Source organism: Falco cherrug, chromosome 5 (genome assembly GCF_023634085.1).
Source record: "Falco cherrug isolate bFalChe1 chromosome 5, bFalChe1.pri, whole genome shotgun sequence".
In the NCBI taxonomy this organism is placed as follows: domain Eukaryota; kingdom Metazoa; phylum Chordata; class Aves; order Falconiformes; family Falconidae; genus Falco; species Falco cherrug.
Genome location: NC_073701.1, coordinates 31,307,124 through 31,327,414, shown reverse-complemented (window position 1 = coordinate 31,327,414; position 20,291 = coordinate 31,307,124). Strand labels below are relative to the sequence as shown.

The 20,291-nt window shown below is 36.4% G+C and overlaps 1 protein-coding gene across 1 annotated transcript in view; it reads left to right on the top strand.

The window, feature by feature from the left end:
* The window catches only part of SLC41A2 (solute carrier family 41 member 2), a 58,279-nt gene that overhangs the window by 6,320 nt on the left and 31,668 nt on the right, over window positions 1-20,291 (top strand). The window contains exons 2-6 of the mRNA XM_055711131.1: window positions 1,830-2,571; window positions 5,236-5,343; window positions 11,638-11,709; window positions 12,569-12,713; window positions 14,612-14,758. Of these exons, the coding sequence (XP_055567106.1) occupies window positions 2,017-2,571; window positions 5,236-5,343; window positions 11,638-11,709; window positions 12,569-12,713; window positions 14,612-14,758 (1,027 nt within the window). The 5' untranslated portion in view covers window positions 1,830-2,016. The remainder of the gene's footprint in view (window positions 1-1,829; window positions 2,572-5,235; window positions 5,344-11,637; window positions 11,710-12,568; window positions 12,714-14,611; window positions 14,759-20,291) is intronic.

Genomic DNA, 20,291 nt, shown 5'->3' with positions numbered 1-20,291 from the left:
GTGTTGCATCTGAGTCATCTCTTCACTCAAAGAAACCCAAACCAAGTAATCCTGTGAGCAGCAGGACTTTTGAAGTTGACTTGCTGTGGCTGTGTATGAGTGAATTGTGCTAACTAATGTTTGAGGATGCCTTTACAGCAAGGGCACAGATTTGGATATCTTACAAGGCTGTTAGTTACTCAAAGCTTTGACTTCTCTACTCTCTGCCAAATCTATCTGAAATTGTTCCAGAAATACTGGATGACTTAAAAACATTGAAGCGGAGGGAGGGAAAGTATAGGGTTCATACTATAAATGATATGATCTTAGGAGCTCTATTTTCTTAGAAAACATAGATTAAAAATCCTCCAGCCCTAAACTATTTTTATTTCCTGCAGTCCGTAAAAATACGTTTTCACAATTCTGCATAGATATAGTGTCCTGAGCTTGTGGAACTGTGTTATCCCACATCATGCTGGTGTAGTCTGCCTGACCTTTGTTTCTTTGTTTATGCCAATCATTTACTTGTATTCATGGAGTCTAGCAATAAATACCAAAGTCAGCAAAGCTTCAAGTCATATTAAGACTATTCTTTTAGTAAATTACCATAACTATTATTACAACATGAAAACTGAAGAAGAAGGTAAAGTGGCTTCTGATGGAGGAAATGTCAAATGACTGGAGGCTGCCACTGTATCACTGCTTAATTTTCTACCATGATAGAAATTTTGAAGCAGAAACAAATGCTCATTAAATCACATTTAACATAAAAGATAAAAAAGATTATATTTGCATGATTTGCAGAAAGCAAACCAAACCGACTGCATCTAGTGTCAAATAGTTATATTTTAGTGGTCACTAGACATCGGAATAACCAATCTTTCAGGAAATATCTGCAACCTACTCCTCATGCAAAATTAAATTAAAATAAGATTTTTAATAACTTTATTTTAATTATCCTAACTCCTACCCTTTTTTCTAATTACATTTTAATATGCCACATTTATGAATACATTAATGTAGGTTTATTTTTACATTAGACTAATGTGAGCTATTTTAAACTAATTGGTCTGAATTTCATTACTGTCTTTCCTTGATATTGGAGTATTTTATGAAAAAATGTCCGTTTTTATTATGTATATAGTAGCTTTTTATTTTTAACACAATTTGTATGTTTCCTGCAGAGGGACATCAGTCGTTACCATTTTAAATTAGCATGCTTTTGAATTGTACATATCAATATTGGTTTGACATGTTTTTATGGGGATGGAAGGCAGGAACTGTCAACACATGAGACCTTTGCCACCCAGAATATTGCTTTGGGTTTACCACCTCTGATAGCGTTTTGAAACTTGGGGTTTTTTTTCCTTAATTTTTCTGGGCTCCTTGCCATTGCTGTAGAGTGGGAGGAAAAAAGAGTGGCCCCAAAGTGCATCATGTGGGTTCCATTTGTCCATATCCTTGCACCTTGCAGAAGTATTTTTCTCTGAGGACTGACTGCCTTCAGGGCTGATGGAAGCCTAGAGCTACCCACAGTATCTGCCTGAAGACTTTCACTTCCTGGGCTTTGAGAAGGCAAAAGCTAGGTCCTCACCGATTCACTTACAATCTACGTTGCTGTCTCTTTCTTTGTTAGAAAGTATATCGGTATGTGAAACTTCCTTACCCGCCAAGTTTCCCTTTTTACCTTCTAATTTCTTTCAACTCATGCAATTAAATATTGGAGAAGATTGGCATTTCTACAAATATTTGCTTTGGAAAGATACTGGGTGGTCTGAAATTTAAACTGGTGTCTTTTGTTTTCTGTAGAGTTAAAGTATTTTAAAGCTTGAATATATACTTTTTTGCAGATCCAGCCTTGCTTATGGATTCGTTGAAGATCTGAGATCAATGAAAAAACATTTTTGCATGCAAAAAAGGATCATTTTGGTTTATCTCTTTTAAAAGCATCATGTGGCACTTGATGACTCATCTACAAGATTTCTTCACTGACATCTGAAGAACGAAGTGCTTTTCAACTTGTACTTCTGTAGCACTATGACTAACTGTAAAGGCAGATCTACCATCTCCAAAACAAATAACAAAGTTCATGACAGAGAAGGTTTTGTGAACTGGACCATAAATCTTAATACAATTCAGTCTGATAAATTTTTGAGACTGCTTTTGAGTATGGTTCCTGTTGTTTACCAAATAAACCAGGATGAAAGACACAAAAAAGTGAATGGTGTCTGGCAAGATGGATTACAACCAGCAGGACACAATTTTAATGTTAGGTCTGAACAACACACAGAGTACCATCACTTCTCAGAACCAAGTTTTCATGGTAGTAATGGACACAGCCCATCTAGCTGTAGCCCTAAATATGATGATTTTACTAGCTATAATTACTGTGATGGAATGGACACTTCAGAAACAGATGCCATGTTGCAGGAAGATAACCTGTCTAGTGACAGTAATGATGATATCATTGTGGAAGGAAGTAGAAAACAACCCAAAGAATCTAGCAGTATTATGGCATTACAGATACTTGTACCTTTTTTGCTAGCAGGATTTGGAACTGTTTCTGCTGGCATGGTTTTGGATATTGTACAGGTTGGTATTTGCTTTGGAAGGTGTTTTTTTTAACAGGTAGTCTATGAGGTTTATAACTAATGTATGATATCATAGATGTTTACAAATAATTAGGTCTGTGTACAGTTCTGCTACTACGAACATCTTCTGCCCAAATCTCATCTTAAACAGTTCCAATGTTTAATTTGGAGTCATTCAAGCCTTGGTAAGAGTTGTTCCTTAGCCACAGTGAGCTGGTGAGTAGAACTGTTACCTTCTGCTGTAAGTAAGGATAGAAATATAATTGATAGTTCAAAATTCTGTTGACACTAGTAAAAGTATACATAGTCAAGTGGGAGTTGTAATTAACTGTGAAGCCGCAATACATAGGAGTTTAAAAAGATCAGAGGAATGTATTGCCTTATCTCCTTGTGTGCTTCAAGTCTTATACAATTTCTGAAGTGCTGTGTAAATTTGGTCCGTGATAATGCATATGGTATATGACGATGTGCAATACATTTGTATGTTATATGAAATTCATATGAAGTGATTTAGAGCTGTTTTGAATATTCAGGGGTGTGTGTCTTTTCAATATAACATTAGGTACACTGAACACTGGGAATTACAAACATTGGCAGTGTGAACAGGGCTGCAGTCAAATCCACCTTGAAATATAGTTGTAGTAGGTCCAGAGAAACCAGATTATCTTGGTTTGTGGTAGCATATTTAACTGATAGTAGTTATTCAGGACTAGGATAAAACAGAACTTTCTCTCAAGTTTAATAATATTTTAAAAACCTGTTTTGGAGTATTATATCACTAAGACACTACTGATACAGAAGCTTTTTAGGACTGGTTTCTAGTTTAACATAGTTGTAGATGTCAGAAGCATTTCAGTGGAGTTAAAAGTAACAGTTGCCTATGAAATAATTCTTTCTGCAATGATATTTGAAAAAAATTCAGGAGACAGTAAGAGTTAAGAAGGGTTTATTTGACTAGCTTATTTTCTTGCCTTCTCTTTGCATTTTGAAGGCTGTATTTACTTTTATTTCCTACCTAATAAGTTTTTTTAAAACCAGAAATTTCCTATAAGTACAAACCTCATGGATTATCTCTTCCTGTATGAGTAGATTCACAAAAAATTATTAAAAAATATGAAATAACCACAATAATCAAACTGAAACACAGTAGGCAAATTAATCTGTTCTTTTGTTTTGTTTCATTCAGCTTTAGGGTTTTCTTTAGCTACACTTAAAGAGTTTACAAAGTTAATTTAAAGAGGGGTAAGAAAGAGGTGGCTCTTTGTCACTCAAAATTTTGAGAGAGTAAAGGAAGCTTGGACTTCAATCAATTGCAATGAAAAGACACTTTTTTTTATACAGCAAGGAAATTGAAAATAAAGATTGACATGCAGACTTCACTGCTTCCTTGCACTGTTTTGCACCAGTCGTTCATTTACATCTTGCCAATCTGTTCTTCTTACAGATGTCTTATTTACACCCTGTTGCAATTTACTGCATGACACAGCATAACAATCAGCCAAAAGATGCAGTTGTGCCTATTGCCACTACTGGCTTCCAACCAAATGTTTCACCTTGTCTTCCTTCCTTTAAGGGAGTGTGTTTGTATGGCTGGTTTTTGAGCTGGACTGAGAGATATCTTAATTCTTCCTCCTATATTACTTCTAATCTTTATTGGCTTTCCATCCAGCTCACCGTGAATGAGAAGAGACGTGACACAAAGGCTAAAATAGCTGTTGTCATTACTACCTTTTTTCACTTTAAACTAAGCATTAAATTGTGATGTCAGTAAAGCAGGATCTTGAAATATGACAGAACATGTTTTGAAAATGAAAATTTGAAGACAACAAGGCATTCTAAGCTTGTTTTTTATAAACCATTTCATGGTGGTTCTTTCCCAGTACTAAATACATGTGCAACTTCACATATAGGTAATTCTTAGATCTTGTTTACATTTGAGAATTGGATTCTTTTATTTCAGTTAAAATAATAATTTAAATGTTTGCAAATCCCTGAATACAAAGGCAATTTACCACTTTGCTAGTTTAGTAAAGTTGATAAATGATCACAAATTAAATGTGTGGATTGACAGGCATACAAAGTAGCACAGCATTTCAGTCCTGAGAACTCAGTGCATGAAAAATTAAGGGAGAATTTGCTTTATGAAATCTGGGTTTTGGAAAACTACTCTTCTAAATTTCACATTTAGAAGTAAAAGAATAAAGATAAGGTTTTCCACTTACAGGCTTTGTTCATTTGACAGCTGATTCCTTGCTGTTTTAATGTGAGGCTTCTACACAGCTGAAAAGAAAAAGATGAAAATATTATTGTAAGTTAAGAGCAGAATTCAAGAGCAGTCATAGTACCTGGTGTTATTTTGAAGTCATGAAAAAAAAACAACTTCAAATTAATGACATCTTTTTTTAACTAGGTTTGTTTTAAGGCCAGGTTTTGTGTATCTTACTTTTGGTATTCTTATCTTTGAAGTAGTAATATGCAGTCATAAATCTATTTCATCTAAATAGGTAACAGTTCTGGCTTTAGACTTTTAGGTCTACTATAAAAAGATTGAAAAAAATATTTTTTCAGAGGATTAAGTTATAAGTCACAGAACTTTTTTAATACTTTGTGGATAGTGTAAAGAGAATTTTTCAGTTGAATGTTTCCTATTGTATCCTTTATATAGCACTGGGATGTGTTCAAGAATGTTACTGAAGTTTTTATTTTGGTTCCTGCACTTCTTGGTCTCAAAGGAAATTTGGAAATGACCTTGGCATCCCGGCTATCAACTGCTGTAAGTAACATTCTTTTTCCCTTTGCTCTTCAGATATATGTTGTAATTATTTCAAAAGGAAAACAATTGTTTGGAACACAAGTATTTTATGTTTATGGCTTAATTAGGTTGTTCTGGAGGCTCTTTAAATAAGTTATTAAATTGGCAAAGTTAAAAAGGTGACCCATTTCTAATCTCCACACATCAGAGTTTTACTACTTCGGTCTCTTCTGAGTCATCATTCAGAACACATGAAATAGATTTTTGAGATTTGCATGTGTCTTCTGTAAGGTTGACAGATCTCTTTGGCTTTGAGGGGGTTTGAATAGGCTAACAAGAAGTGTAGGTTTTGAACACATTTTTCTAAAGACCACTTGTGTGGCACCAAAATAAAGTATTGCTAACATTGCTATTCCAGAGCATTTTTGATCAAACTGTAAGAAACTCTTTTGTAGCTTTCTGGCTAAAAAAATTTATTCCTTTTTTGTTGTGGTGTTTTTTTGTGTGTCTGCTTATTCTGTGTGTGTGAGCACAGTAGCATAGCATAACTGTTTTTTTTCTATGTCTTCTTTCTTATATATTTGTCATGGTTCTTTTCTATGTCTCAGGGTATGCTTCATCCCTTCATTTTTTCCAGCCTCAGCAAGCCAGATTACTTTACCATGTATTTTTTGTATGTGTGTGAATACTATAGTGAACAGAATGTTCTAAGAACATGGCTAAACTATTTATGGTAGCTGAACTGGGTATCTCTGTAAGACAGTGACTAATACAGTGTTTCTCCTTTACATGATAATTTTTCCATTCTCCAGCAAGGCCCCCATTCTCGGCCTCTTCCTGCTCAAATGAATCTTTCTAGGAAATGTTTGGTTAAAGTTGTATATAACTCCAGATGAGACCTTACTATGGTTTTGTGGAATAGCACTTCCCTATTTCTCTTGAAACTTGCTCTTGAAACTTTGTAGGTTTATATGTACCCATCTGCCTAGCAGTGTCAGATTTAGACCTCACAGTCACTTTGTGATCGACTGTGTCCTTGTGTTTCTCCTTTTGTGTTATTTCCAGCTGTCACTCCCATCTTCTGTCAGAAAAATGTTAGTCCTAAGTGTATGACCTTGCATTTCTGCTGTTGAATTGTTGCTGTAATCCTCAATGTCATTCAATTTTTGCATGATATTACAATGATTTCTATTGACGTGCTCTCCCAGTTTTCTGTGATTAATAAATTAATGACAACAATAATAATTAACACATTATATTTAGTTATTACCTAAATGCATACTGGGATGGACATAGCCTTAGCAGTCCTATGAAGGTTTGTTTGTGTCATGTCCATTATAAAAATCAATTACTTTTGCCCCATATCCATTCCTTCATACGTAAGAATTGATGTGTTTGTTGTATCTTTATCAATGGCAGCCTTAAGCTATTCAGTCTTGGTTTCTGTTTGATTTTAATGCTCTTACTTTTCTGAGTGTTCTTGCTGCTTCTTAAGAATATTTTGTGTTTAAGCCTTGCTGCCTTTATGTCAGGAATTTATACTTTTGTCTTTTACTTTAATTTTTTTTTTGGTGTTGATCTGTTGCTTAATTTGTTCCTGACTGGTACAGTTTGTGGCCTGAGAATTGGAAGTGCTTATATTGCATAGCGGAAAATACACCAAGTCCAAGATCTACCAGTGCCTTACTGAAGGCTTAAAAAATAGAGGGTCGGAATCAGCTCCACTACTTTTGCTTCAGTTAATGGGATTTTTAATTCTTTATCTCAATCGAAATTATGACCTTCACCAGATCACAACTCCAGAACTTCTTCTCTGGGCCAGTCAATGGCTTATTTCCCCATCCTCACCAATGCCATTTCATTTGTGAATCTTGCAGCTATCGGGAGACATTTGGAAAAGGGTCATGCAGACCCTTTTTCTGCACTGGGAACCCTGACCTTGGTTCTTACTGTCATGAACTGTTACCAAAAGTCAAGGAGCTGATCTCCCTCTCAAACATGCAGATAAAGGATACTGGACTTCCCACAACACTGGCGGTATGTTCAGTGGTTAACTGAAGCTGGCATCATGATGTTCAGGCAACTCCCCTTAATCCAAAATGACATTCTTAAAGGTATCCCAGTAACTGTGTCATAACATGATCTGTAGATGTCTTGAATGTGATTTTTCAGAGCCTATTTGGCCATTTGAAGCCCAAGCTCCTACTGAGACTCGAACAGTCCATTCTGAGAGGGTTTAGATTGAGGAGTGTTGCCAGTGCTACTTACCATGGTCATTAAGTCTTACCAAGGCATAAATGAGCTGATTCTTCAGTGGTTTTTAGTCTAGCATGCCATGAAGGCTTCCTCTGACCCCAGTATCAGAAATTGTCTTGGCCAAATCAGGTTAGCCAGCTCTGTTCATGTTCATCTTCTACCATGAATGTTAATTTACTGGCTAAAAACAGATTGGTGAAGTGTACGTTTCTTCAGTGCTTCATGGTGTGTGGGAGTTCCAATTTCTTTGGCATTGCCTGAAGTCACAGCACTATTGGAACGAAACTACTTCCCAGCTTTGCACTGACAGACCTGTGGCATTTTTCTTGTTATTTTTTTTGTTGGTTCTCTAATGCTTCTAACTTCCTTGTATGACCTGTTTTCTTTAAGAAACATGACAGACCCTGGACTAAGTTACACAGGTGACTGAAATGTTTTCTGGGACTTCTTTAGTCATGTTGTAAGTTCACTGGACATTGTAAGTTCACTGGAGAAGGTAGAGGCTTGTCATGGTTCAGCAAACATTCTCTCTTTGCTGGTGGTAGTGCTGATTTGTTCCAGCTGGTGGAGAGCTCATGTTGTAGAGTGTGTGTGTATAAGTCAGGGGTCCTCAAACTACGGTCCGTGGGTTGGATATGGCCCCCCAGGGTCCTCAATCCATCCACCGGTATTTACAGAACCCCCCTGCCCACCCCCACACCCCCCCACACCCCCCGCCGGCCTGCCACTGCATCTGCGCGCCGGCCCCCTGGTTAAAAAGTTTGAGGACCTCTGAGATAAGTGCATGTGCACAACAGTGGAGGTTTAAGATAACAGTGCTGTACGAAATAAGAACAGTATAGATCATTCATTATCAAGATAATGCTAACAAGATTATATTTAGGTTCTATATGTCAAAAAACAAGGGGGAAAGAAAGGTTTTTATCTTGCAAGGAACCTTTCACTTTTCTCTTCTGTGTCTGTTTCATGCTCAACACCAGTTGCAATGTGTGCAGGTCTGCAAGGTGGTGGACACCCAGGAACATCCCCCTAGTGCTACTGCAAAGGCAAACCATAGAATGGGTTGGGTTGGAAGGGACCTTAAAGATCATGTAGTTCCAAACCCCCTGCCATGGGCAGGGACACCTTCCAGTAGACTAGGTTGCTCAAAGTGCCATCCAACCTGGCTTCGGTTGGATACACAATATACACAAATTGGTTGGACAGACAAATAAACTAGAATGCTGTAATTTTTCTAATTGTTAGTTAAAACCAACCAACCAAACAAAAAAAACCCTTTGAGAACCTGTTACATGTAAGTTCTTACAGGTGACAGCTTGGGCTTAGTTGCCAGATGTGAATTTGAACTCCATGACAGTTGCCTTGATCGCCCTGCTTCCGCCAGGTTTTAAAAACAGGTGCTGTGTCATATTGTATCATTGCTTACTAGAGAGTTTAGTCAAAAAGCATACCACTAGACCTGCAATTTATGTGCCAGTTCTCTTGGACCTCTATGAAAGAGGTTATTCTGACCTCTGCATTCTTCACATTAATTTCATTGACCCCTACTCTCTTTAGCCATCCAATCTTTGGTCCTGTCATCCTCATCCTACGTGAAATTGGATTATATTAATTCAGAGCATATCTAAACAGTTATGTGGAGGCAGTTGTATGATTAGTCTTCTCTGACCTAAATTTGCATTAGGTGGCTCTGCCTCAGATACTATCTTTATAGTAAATTCAAGACTGTGCCCCTGCAAATACCTTTTGAGGAGGAAATTTGCAACGTGAGTTCAGCATCGGAGCTAATTCAAACCCTTCTTGCTCAGTAAGCTTATAATTGCACCTGAATTTGTAGACATGTCCATGCTCTTGGGGCTATAAATTAATCATCTTTACTTCATTGTAACTATGTAGTCAGCCAAAAAGTAGTGTCTTGTTAGAAAGTTTGTTATCCATAACACATCTGCTTTCAAGTGTCATCTGCTCACCTTCATTATTCTTGTTGCCCATATTCCTATTTTAGCTGCTTCTTACTGGTCACTCGCTATTTCCCATCCACTTTAGAATCAGTCATTTCATTACATGGGTCTCAAGACTGTGGTTTTAATCTACCTCAGGGCGTAGCTTGTACTTCTGTTTGGTGTTAGTGTTAATGTAAGAGCTTTTTTCTCTGCCCACTGCTGTGCTAGCATATCTGTGTGAGGAGTACTTAGGTCAACTGCCCATTTAAACACAATATTGTGTGGTTTATATTCTTCAGCTTTGTTCTGTAGTTTGAGTCATGATTGTCTCTGATTGTCTTGGTTCATACTGCTGCCTTTTCTCCCTATTTCTTTTTTGGTTTTTAGGAGGAAGCAAAAAACCTCCCAAAACCAACACCAAAACACTATTCATCCACTCATCCCTCTTGTTTTGATTATGTGTTATCATAGTTAGGCATTAGCAATATGACTTTACAAACCTTTTATTTATGTCCACCTATTCCACAGTATCACGATAAACTTCATCTTACTTTATGGAAATTTGCAGCTGAAAGAGTGACCCTGCTCTTTTTCTCCCTTTCAAACTCTTTAAGAGCATTTGTGCACAGTTACACAGTTGCATGTGCTGGATCAGATAATTTTGTAGAAGATTTGCTCCCTGAAAAAAAATTTCCATGAAACCAGCAAGCAAATTTGTGTTGCCATGAACTCACTCATGGAGTTGGTAGATCTGGTTCAAGAAAGAAAACATGAATGCGTAGCTGATAGTAGAGGAGCGAACTATGCTATTTGGCAGCAGCTCATTTTTAGGCTGGATTGAGCATTTTCCAAGATTGTTTTTTAACAAGTATCTCCTTCTTCAAAGGAGAAAAAGAGCAAAACTCTCCATAGCCTGCCATTTCGTTCGTTTAGCGTGTATATTTAAACAGGATGCAAAGGAGATTATTATCTGCACTTCCTTAAATACTGCTGTAATATTGAAACTTAATGCATGTATTTGCAGAGTTTGGACTGTACTTTGAACACTGTAAAATGTTTAAGGTGTAGATTGAGATAAAGTGTCTTATTATATTTCTAAGTTTTTAAGTTAGCATTTCTTTTAATACATTGTTCCTCGCAAGTCACATCTATCACAAAATGGAACAAAATGGAAAAGAAATTGAAGTGAAACCAACTGGAAAGAAATTATCAAAAGATGAAAAACATAGGCATTAAGACTTCCTGTGTTTTGAGAAGTATGTTGTTTTATAAATCAGTATTCTATGGGAAAAAAACACTAAAATTAATGCTTGACATGTAAAAAATTGTTCAGTTATCTTAAAAAGAAGATTATTTTAAACATAGTCATACTACAGTGGTATCTACTGCTCTTCAGATCTTGTCCTCTAACTACAAAAAAAAAAAAGTAAATGTAGGAAATTATAGAAGAATATGTATGCACTTGTTCATTTCTTAGAATAATTTATTTGCTGCCTTTCCAGCTGCTGCCTTAGGACTGGACTTAGATCATTTACAGCATCACAAGTCTCTACCTGTAGCGTATAAATGAAAAGTTAGAATACTAAACAGTGTTAGATGTGGTTTCTGATTTTCCATAAGCACTTGCAATTTCTCCATGCAGGTAGTTTCATTGCAGTTAATTACCACACTTGCATGAGTGTGTGTGTGTTCGCACACACATCTACTCAGTGTCCTATTAGCTCAGAATTTAAGGACCATAGAAACAAGTTCAGTCTAAAGTGACTAAACACTGGTTAAGTTTTCCTTCCAGCCATGGATCTAATCACTGGTGGTGCTTGGACATCCCTGGAATGTAAGGTAGCTAGTATATCTTGCACGGTAATGTGAGGTTAAACAAGTTACTATGTAAAACTGCATCAAATTTATCTACTTTTGGATAGATACTCTAAGTATATTTTTAAATCAACAAAAATGATTGACTTGAAAAAGTGTAGCTTAGTTTTAACTTGCTTTCAAAATGTATCTTTTTTTGTATGAGTTGAATTATTTGTGGGTTTCTGCCTTGTTAGTTAGTGTGTTTTCAAGTAATACAATTTTGAACCCAAATATCTGAGTTATTTTGTAATTTTGACAGGTAAATATTGGAAAAATGGATTCTCCTATTGAGAAATGGAACCTGATAATCGGCAATTTGGCCTTAAAACAGGTAAATATGTTGGGTTTATTTGATTAACACTTCTAAGTGAGCAAAGTTATTGAAAAAGTCTATCACAAACATTGGTAAGTATGGAGGTAGGCAATGTTAATGAGAAACTAGTTCTGCTACACTGGCTCATATTTAACATACATTTACATGACTTTTTTTTTTAAGAGTTTAGTTCTTCTCTAAGACAATATGAGCTTATATTTATCAGAAGAAGAGGTAAAGTATTCTTTGTCACTGTAGCAACGGTATTTCCTTCTTAATATTTCTGAGAGAGGATCAGAGGATAATCAGAGAAAAAATTCAGATTTGGCAAAACCTTTTAAATTTGACCTCTCAAATGTTTTCAGTACTGTATTTGCATTGGATTCAGTGTTTAGAAGAAGTATGTGACAGAGCTTTTGGATAATAAACGATATTTTAAATAGTTGGGATATTTGAGGAAAGGAGTGCTTGTTCTCCAAAGCAACTATTTCTTAAGTTTAAGAACTTTTCCATGTTCATGCGTTATAATACAACATGCTCAAAAAATAGGTGAAATGTTATGCTATGACTTCACTGTTTTAAGTGGCTTAGGAGCCTCTTTAGGCATTGGTTTCTGGTAAATCCTCAGCTCTTTTCTCTGGTTTTACTTCTGTTATTCTTGAGTCTCTGAAATGCTGGTAAAGCCTTTGCTGCTGATGTAAGATTTTTCTTCTTGATCATCCAAGGTTATCATCATCACTATGAAATGGATGAGCATGATTCCTTTACACCTTGCAAATAAATGTAGATAGAGAAAAGAATAACAGAAAATGATGCTGTAGTCCTCCGAAGTCTATCAACTATGTTAAGAATCGTTCACCTTCTTATTCTTTTCCAGGTTCAGGCAACAGTAGTTGGATTTCTGGCAGCAGTGGCTGCAGTTATATTGGGCTGGATTCCAGAGGGCAAATACCGCTTTGATCATTCAGTCCTTCTGTGTTCTAGCAGCGTAGCAACTGCCTTCATAGCTTCCCTTTTACAAGGTAAAAGGAGCATATCTCTTACTTTTTACATTTATTTAGTTTTCTGTGAATGCTGAATGTATATTATGTTGGTAGTCTTTAAAAATTTAAATCCAGTAAGGTATAATAGATCTGAAACACAGCTGAGGGTAGGATGCCCTTTTGGAATTTCCATATAGGCCTGCATATTACGTTCCTCTCCTGTCATATTCTTTGAAAAGGTTTTGATTTGCATGACCTCCTGAGCATACCTAAAACAAAAAGTATGGGGGTTTTTTTAGGTTTTACCTGATATGATGGAGAACTTTTTTCCCTGCTTTCTAAATTCATTAATGTACAAAATATATTGTTAGTACTAAACAGGTAGAACTTAGTTGTATTTAAACCCAGGTGAACCCAGATGTTAGTTCAGCTGAAGTTCCTGGCTGTCCATGCTGCTTATATGCTAGTTTGCGCTCTGTTTTGTATCTTAAGTGAACAAATTGGTTTAAGTGAAGGGTTTGGGCCAAGTTCAAGTCCCCTGCTATGAACAGTGCCAGTGTCTGTCTGGAGCCATATGGCATGATGAATTTAATCTTCTCCTCCCAACTGACAGGAAACATTTAACCATAAAAGATGGTACTTAATAGACATGAGGGGGTGAAAAAAGTACCTCTACTTGCGACATATTCTTAATGAAAATACATAGCCAGTAGTCTTAATAATGGTAAGTCAGGTAAAATATTTTAACTTCCTTATTTTACTCATTTAATATGCCTAATGTGAGAATTTCAAAATTATTAAAGTTTTGCATGGAATTAAGAACACACACTTTTTCTAGTGACTACAAAGCCATTGAGTTTAATCATGTGCAGAATTTAGAGCAGCAAGAGAACTGAGGAACATGAGTACATTTTTTCCACCTCTCATGTATAATTTGGACATGAAGAGAAACATTTTTTGTTATCTGGTGATGGGCCAACATAGGAAATTACTTTCTAAGCTTCATTCTCCTACATGTGAAAGAGGTGCTTTTGAAATGTTGTGATGCTACAGGATCATTTCAGTCCTTTTTTTTGAGAACTTCAGGAAGTGTAACTCTTTAGGCAGTTTTTCTGAAAGTGAACTTTTAATGCAGCCTAAAATACATAATATTGGTAAAATACATGAAAATTATATACCAATTTCTCAAAAATTCTTTAAAATAACATAAAAGATAGCATACCCAGTTGAAACTCTTACGTATATTATATGATGAGAGGGAAATTACTCAAGTTATGCCAAAGGCAACTGTTAATAACAACATGAATTTTATTTTTAGTAGCCACTAACATTCTGCAGGAAATACCTCTTAAATAGCGTTGCTGTTTATAGGAAAAAAAATAGAAACCAACACCCCTAATTAAAATTTTTTAACTGTGTAGCAAGTAAAATTTTTACATGTTATCTTTGTTTTAATTTATGATGTAGCTTCTTGATGTTCGGTGCTAAGTCCATGACTGAAAACCTTGTACAATATCAGATGCTGAAGTATTTAATCTTATGTTGTTTTCAGCCTAGTGTCATTTAAATTTTGATCAGTGAAAATTAATAGGGTGTAGAAATAACACACTGCATATTTTTTTCTTCAGGAAATGGCGATTTACAATTTCAATAGTTATAATTCTAATCATAAGCAAAACAGTTAATTGTACGGATGGTTCTTGATTTTTTTTTTTTTTTTGTGTATGCTTACTGTGTTTCTTTTAATATATAACCCCATTTTTAAAAATTGCTAAAACTTAAAAATACAGACATCAGTCAGGTGGGAAGAACAAGCATCCTGGGACAAAAGCACTGCCTTCTTGTTTATTAAGTTTGAAATTGCCATTATCTTGGGATTTTCTGTGGAGTTACAACAGTAGATACGATTACTGTACTGTCTTCTTTGTTGAATCTAGGAATAATAATGGTTGGTGTTATTGTTGGATCAAAGAAGACTGGTATTAATCCTGACAATGTTGCCACTCCTATAGCAGCAAGTTTTGGAGATCTTATCACTCTTGCTATACTAGCATGGATAAGTCAGGGTCTTTATACTTGCCTTGGTAAGTACGTTTCTCAGTGTGTGTGTCTCCCTAGGAACCTCTTCTGGGTTAGGAGGGTGGGGAGAAGGCAGGGAGGGAGAGATTCAGAAAACTTTTGACTCTTTGGTCAACATTTATACCATTGAATGATAAGTCTTGGGTTGCAGCATTATGCCATGATCTTTTTTGTTTTGTTTTAAGATGATAGAAGTCACTAACCACAGTCTTGGCACAATCTACTAATACCTGAAAGACTCTCACAGTATCACAGTCAATCTACATGTGAATTAGAAATTGTAGTTGCTGTATTTACCCTGCTGTCTTGCGGGGGAGGGAAGCTCTCTTGATCCAAGTTTTCTTGAATGCCCACCCCTAAATCAAATATTTGCTTCACAAAGCCCTTTTGAATTGTTCTCACCTGGCTCTGAGGGGGAAGGAGTTGGACTGGCTATCTTGATAAGCTGCTGGGAAAGGAGTTTTGCTTTGAGCAAAACTTTTGTTAGGGTGTGGCTTTACAGACCATTCAAATTATCTTGAGCTGCAGCAATGTCCAGAAACCAAAATAAAAATAATTTAAGTAATTCGAGTAACAATAGCAAGTTGTCAAGTATGTATTCAAAGAAGTGAAGCCTAATTTTGGATATATTTGTGCTTTGTGATTGCTCTGACTTTTTAATGTGTTACACAAAGACTATTGTGAGTTTCCTTATGATTCCTTCCAAGTGCTTTCTAGCTCCCATTGCAATACCTTCTTGTTTCTTCGTTTCTCCTACTTCAGCTTCCAATACCAGTTTCCTCAGCTCTTTCCTATCTCCTTTCCCTCACAGTGACACTTCCATGTCTCCCTCCTGCTCCCTGTGCCTGTGCTTGATTTTACCAGTGTTTCCTTCTGCTTTTCAGTAAATGAATTAACTGCTTCCAGCGTCTCCGGCTGGAATGACCCTGCTTTCTTCTGGTTTGTTTTTTGGGTTTTTTTTGTTTGTTTGTTTGGTTGGTTTTTGTCTTACAAATTTGGTGACTGTATTTGAAACAAATCCACTGATTTAGCTGTAGCTTTCTTCAGAACAGCAGTTCTGCCATACAAGATGTAAAAATCTATAACCACTGTGAATAGCTAAGCAGCAAAGGAGAGGCCTTAGTTGACCACTGACTACAGAGGGCAATGATCTAATCCTACTGCATGCATGAATTGTCTGTTTCTTGATGATTGTGTTTTACTGTTTACTTGCTTTCCCACTAATAGCTATGAACAGGTGAATCGCACATAAAGAGCTCCAAACTAATTTTCTTACAAATGACCTCCCCCCCGACTCCCAGCCCCAGTCTGCAGTTCTTCTGCCAGTTATTTACATGTTTCTATAGTCCCTTTGAAACTGTCTTTCAGAATTCTAGGACCTGTACTGCCTAAATCCTACATTCTTAAAGGAGCAGACCACTGTAGAAGGTTCATCATCACAATGTCTGCTAAAAATGAATATTCCTATAATTATTATTAGGAGCATGCTCAGATAGTAGCTGATGTAATGAAATGCTTGATTGTCACAAAGGAGATACAAACTTGGAAAATGAGTATGAGAAACTAAAAAATGTGTCTTGTTTTCTCCTGTTTCTTCATCTCCCCCATGAATACACAAAAAGTGTGAAAACATTTTCTCACAGGAGGAGAAGAATGTTCAGAACAAGATTTAAAGTTAAATTACTGCTGCAACCGATTCCTTCCATAGAAACTATTTAAAGTATATTGTATTTTAAAAGACATGATTGGAGACAATTATAGTATAGGATACCACAGGCTAAATTTTGTCTTGTCCATAATCGTTTTACCAGAAGTGTTATCACCACATATGTTCTTTATGTCTATGCTCATTGTTCAAGCCTTTTTATGTAAAAATTAGAGCTGCCCATGTGTAAGTATTATATCAGTCAGAAAATGTATCTAGTAAGACTCAAATGACCTTGGTGTGACTTGCCATTTTGTTTCTTTGTTTTCAACTGATGGTTTCATATTTTCAGTATTTGATTTTTCATATCTAGAAAATGTTGACATGATGTCAGCTTAAATGTATCAGTGGGCAATATAGCCATTTTTAATATTTTCTTTATTTTTGTTAAAACTTGAATTGTATTGATAATTTCATAACTATATTTAAGTACTTTGTATTATATTCTAATAAACTTATTTCTCAAATACTTCCTTTAAATACTTATTTTAGGGAAGTTTATAGACTTACAGTGAAAAGAAAATGGATAGAGATTTTTTCAACCTCTCTTCTTTCTTTTTTCCTAATGAGAAAAACAGAGAGGAGGCCTCTACTCTCATGAAATTTGGTGTCTCTAGCTAATTCTGGGGCTGGGATAATAATTAGAGTTTAGCTCATTAGAGACTGTTTATCTAGATTTATTGCTATGCCCAAAGATCTTACTAGACTGGAACATTGAGCTATTCTGCTGAAAATAGATTTCAGGTTCCAACAACTGACATGTTTGAAATTAGTTCAAAATTAGGGTTTGTGCAACTCAGTGATGTGCCAGGGAAGTTGGTATACCCCCTAGATAGAAAGGAGTTAACCAGGAGAGAATTAGTTAGGGTTATTGGCATATTCTAGTTATCTGGACAGGTGTGGAGTTGGAAGAGGTTGTAAAATTTGGGTTAACACTGAGATTAGAGCTGGGGCTAGGGTTATGATTAAAATTTATTCTGGTCAGGACTGTATCTGATTTAAAATAATTAATGCTAGACTTCAGGTTTTAAATCTTAACTAGTGAGTATTTTAAATTAAGTTTCTTAGATACTTATGCCCTGTGGGTCAAACTTCATTTTAGTTTTTAAAATTTTGCTTTGTAGACTACATTGTAATGAATATGCCAGTGATTTTTTCATTTGTTTCCTAAACTTTTCCCTGCAAACACTGTTTTCTTATGCTTTTTTGGCTTTGATTTTTCATATTTAGAAAATGTTGACATGACGTCAGTCAAATTTGCATTGCATTGGTCTCTGTATAATTGCCTAAGCTGAACCCATATGACTGAGGTTTTTAAACAGCTTCCTCTACTCCTTCCCATTTTTATTTTTTTTTAAATTGTGGCCACAGGCAAAACCTAGTTACATGTGCTGGTATTTAAGTAGTAGCTGGATTTTAATAGTAGCAACACTGCTCATTTGTAAATAAAGAACATGTATTATTTTGTGGCTATATCTAGTACTGCCTTCCTACGCTTTATATAAATTACAAATAATGTTTTTTTAAGGAGTACCTAATTACTCCTAATATTTCAGTTTCTCATAAAAGATGCTTGTTTGGTTTTTTTTAAATAAAAAAATGAACAAAACCACATTCAACTCTCAGAAGATGGGGAAAAAAACTTGGACTTCTTTCTTCCTTTGACACACATTTCCAGAAATTTACACCTCTAGTTACAGATAACCTAATGTGTCTCAGAGGAATAAGAAAAGAAGTGGGGCCAGTTTGAACTGGTCCTTTGCTGCTTTTACAGATGTCATGGCCATTCACACTTTGGTCAGCAACTGTAGTTGAAAAGCAGATCCCACACATGTATGTGTAGAGGAGAAGTTTAATGTGCTCAAGTACACTTCGAAGGGTTACTCCCAATTTTCTTTCTGTACGGTCTTCTAAAAATATATCTCTTTTGGTGACATGTGATTATCTAGTTACCACTAAAATGGCTGCTTCTGCTCTTTATTTTTTCCCCAATGTTTTTGTATTACTTTCTTGTAGGAAACAGAGAGTCTTTCTAAAGTAAGGACATACCAGAAAGCCCTTGGAAATGTGTGGTATCCAAGGTGCATGTATTTGAACTATGAAAGAGTATTAAGGAATAAAAGTATGGAGTAGCTTCAGCTCAGGAGAGATACGCTAAGTTGTGAATGGCAGGGAAGAGGCATTCAGAAAATGAATAGGTGACAGGTTAAAAAAAGTTAAAGAAACTTTATTACACAATACGTGATTGGGATGTGGACTTACTGCTGTGATATATTAAGAGGACCAAAGTGATTTTAGAAAACTATTTGGATAAATTAATGAGAGAAGGATCCATTGAGAAGTATTGAATAGATGGATGCAGACAGAAACTTGAGTGATGAAATCCCCAAGGCAAATGGCAGCAGAAGCTGGCAGAGCACTCTGAAAAAAGCATCACTCTTAAACTTGTTATTTTCTTTTCTTCTTTCCATAAGCCTGAACTGCTGACCACAGTCAGACACAGGATAATGGACTAGATGAGGCATTTGTCCTCACCCACCACAGAGGTTCTTACGTTATTTTTGTTGTTTCCCTGCTTTCTCAGTGCCAGAATAACAGGCACAAGGGGGATGTTGTAAAGAACCTCACAGTTTATGGGCTAGTAATGAAGCAGGTGGGACTTGCCTCTGAACTGTATTCTGAATTAACTATTTTCCCCTATGGTTTTTTTAGCCTAGCTACTCAAATGTACTGAAACAAAAGTTAAGTTTCTGGCTGCTCTCTGCATGGGAGGAGTTGTTTTCAAATAACAAAACTGGAAGTAGGGAAATGATCTACGTACAAGCTTTACGCTCGTCTGTAACAGAGCTGTACACCTGTGCCCAGCCTCTGATTTGATACGATGCTTCATGCCATACCCAGAAGAGACAGGGAGGAAGAAACCAAAAAAGACTGGAGCATTTTTACCTAGGCTAGGGCCAAATGCAACATCTCACGTGGACACCGTTGCATATATAATTTCTCAAAAGTTCATCCGAGTGCTTTAAAAATAACGGCAAAGCTATCAAACATAGGGATGTACATCGTGAAAGGTTATCAGTTCTTTCTGTCTTAACAACTCCCTAAAAAACGAGCGGTACCCGCGCACCGTGGTTCCGCAGCGGGGGCAGCACTAGAGGGCTCCCCAGGACTGCCGCTGGACCCGGCCGCTGCGCCCCGAGCAGCGCGGGTTGCGCCGCGGGGTAGGAAGCCCCAGAATATTCAGTCCGACCGTCTGTGCTGCTTGTCATTTGTCGGTAATGATCTGAAGTCTTCGTCTAAAGCTTTCCTTTGTTTCTCACAGAATGTGTCTTAAATATATGCATTAAATACACGCATTAAATATATGCATTTCTCTCTCTGTGCGTGTTGGATCCAGGCTGTGAAGACAAATTGTGTGCTTCATATTATTATTATCAGGTTCCTATCGGTTGCTTTGAAGTAGCCTATTTCCAATTTACCCTTACTTCCTACTAGAGGCTGCATTGTTTGTAGTGGCACTGCACTGAACAGTCTGTCACAGGAGATAACCCTGCACAAGGAGTAAAACACTAAGCATCTGAGTTCTCTGAACTATATTAATTTTTATAATTGCTTACTAAAGGGTTTACTTTACTAAAGGAAGATCAGTAAGGACTCAGTTGAGAACTTTGTCTCTTTCCTCTTCCATCCTTCCTTTTTTGATTTAAAGTGACAGTCAGAAGTTCATTGAAGAGCTGAGTGCTTTTAGGAGTTCATCTTCTACTGTGGGACGGTACAAATTCTATAGCAGAGCCAGGCTGAGCGAGAGTCCTTTTACTGTGTAAGCTACCTGC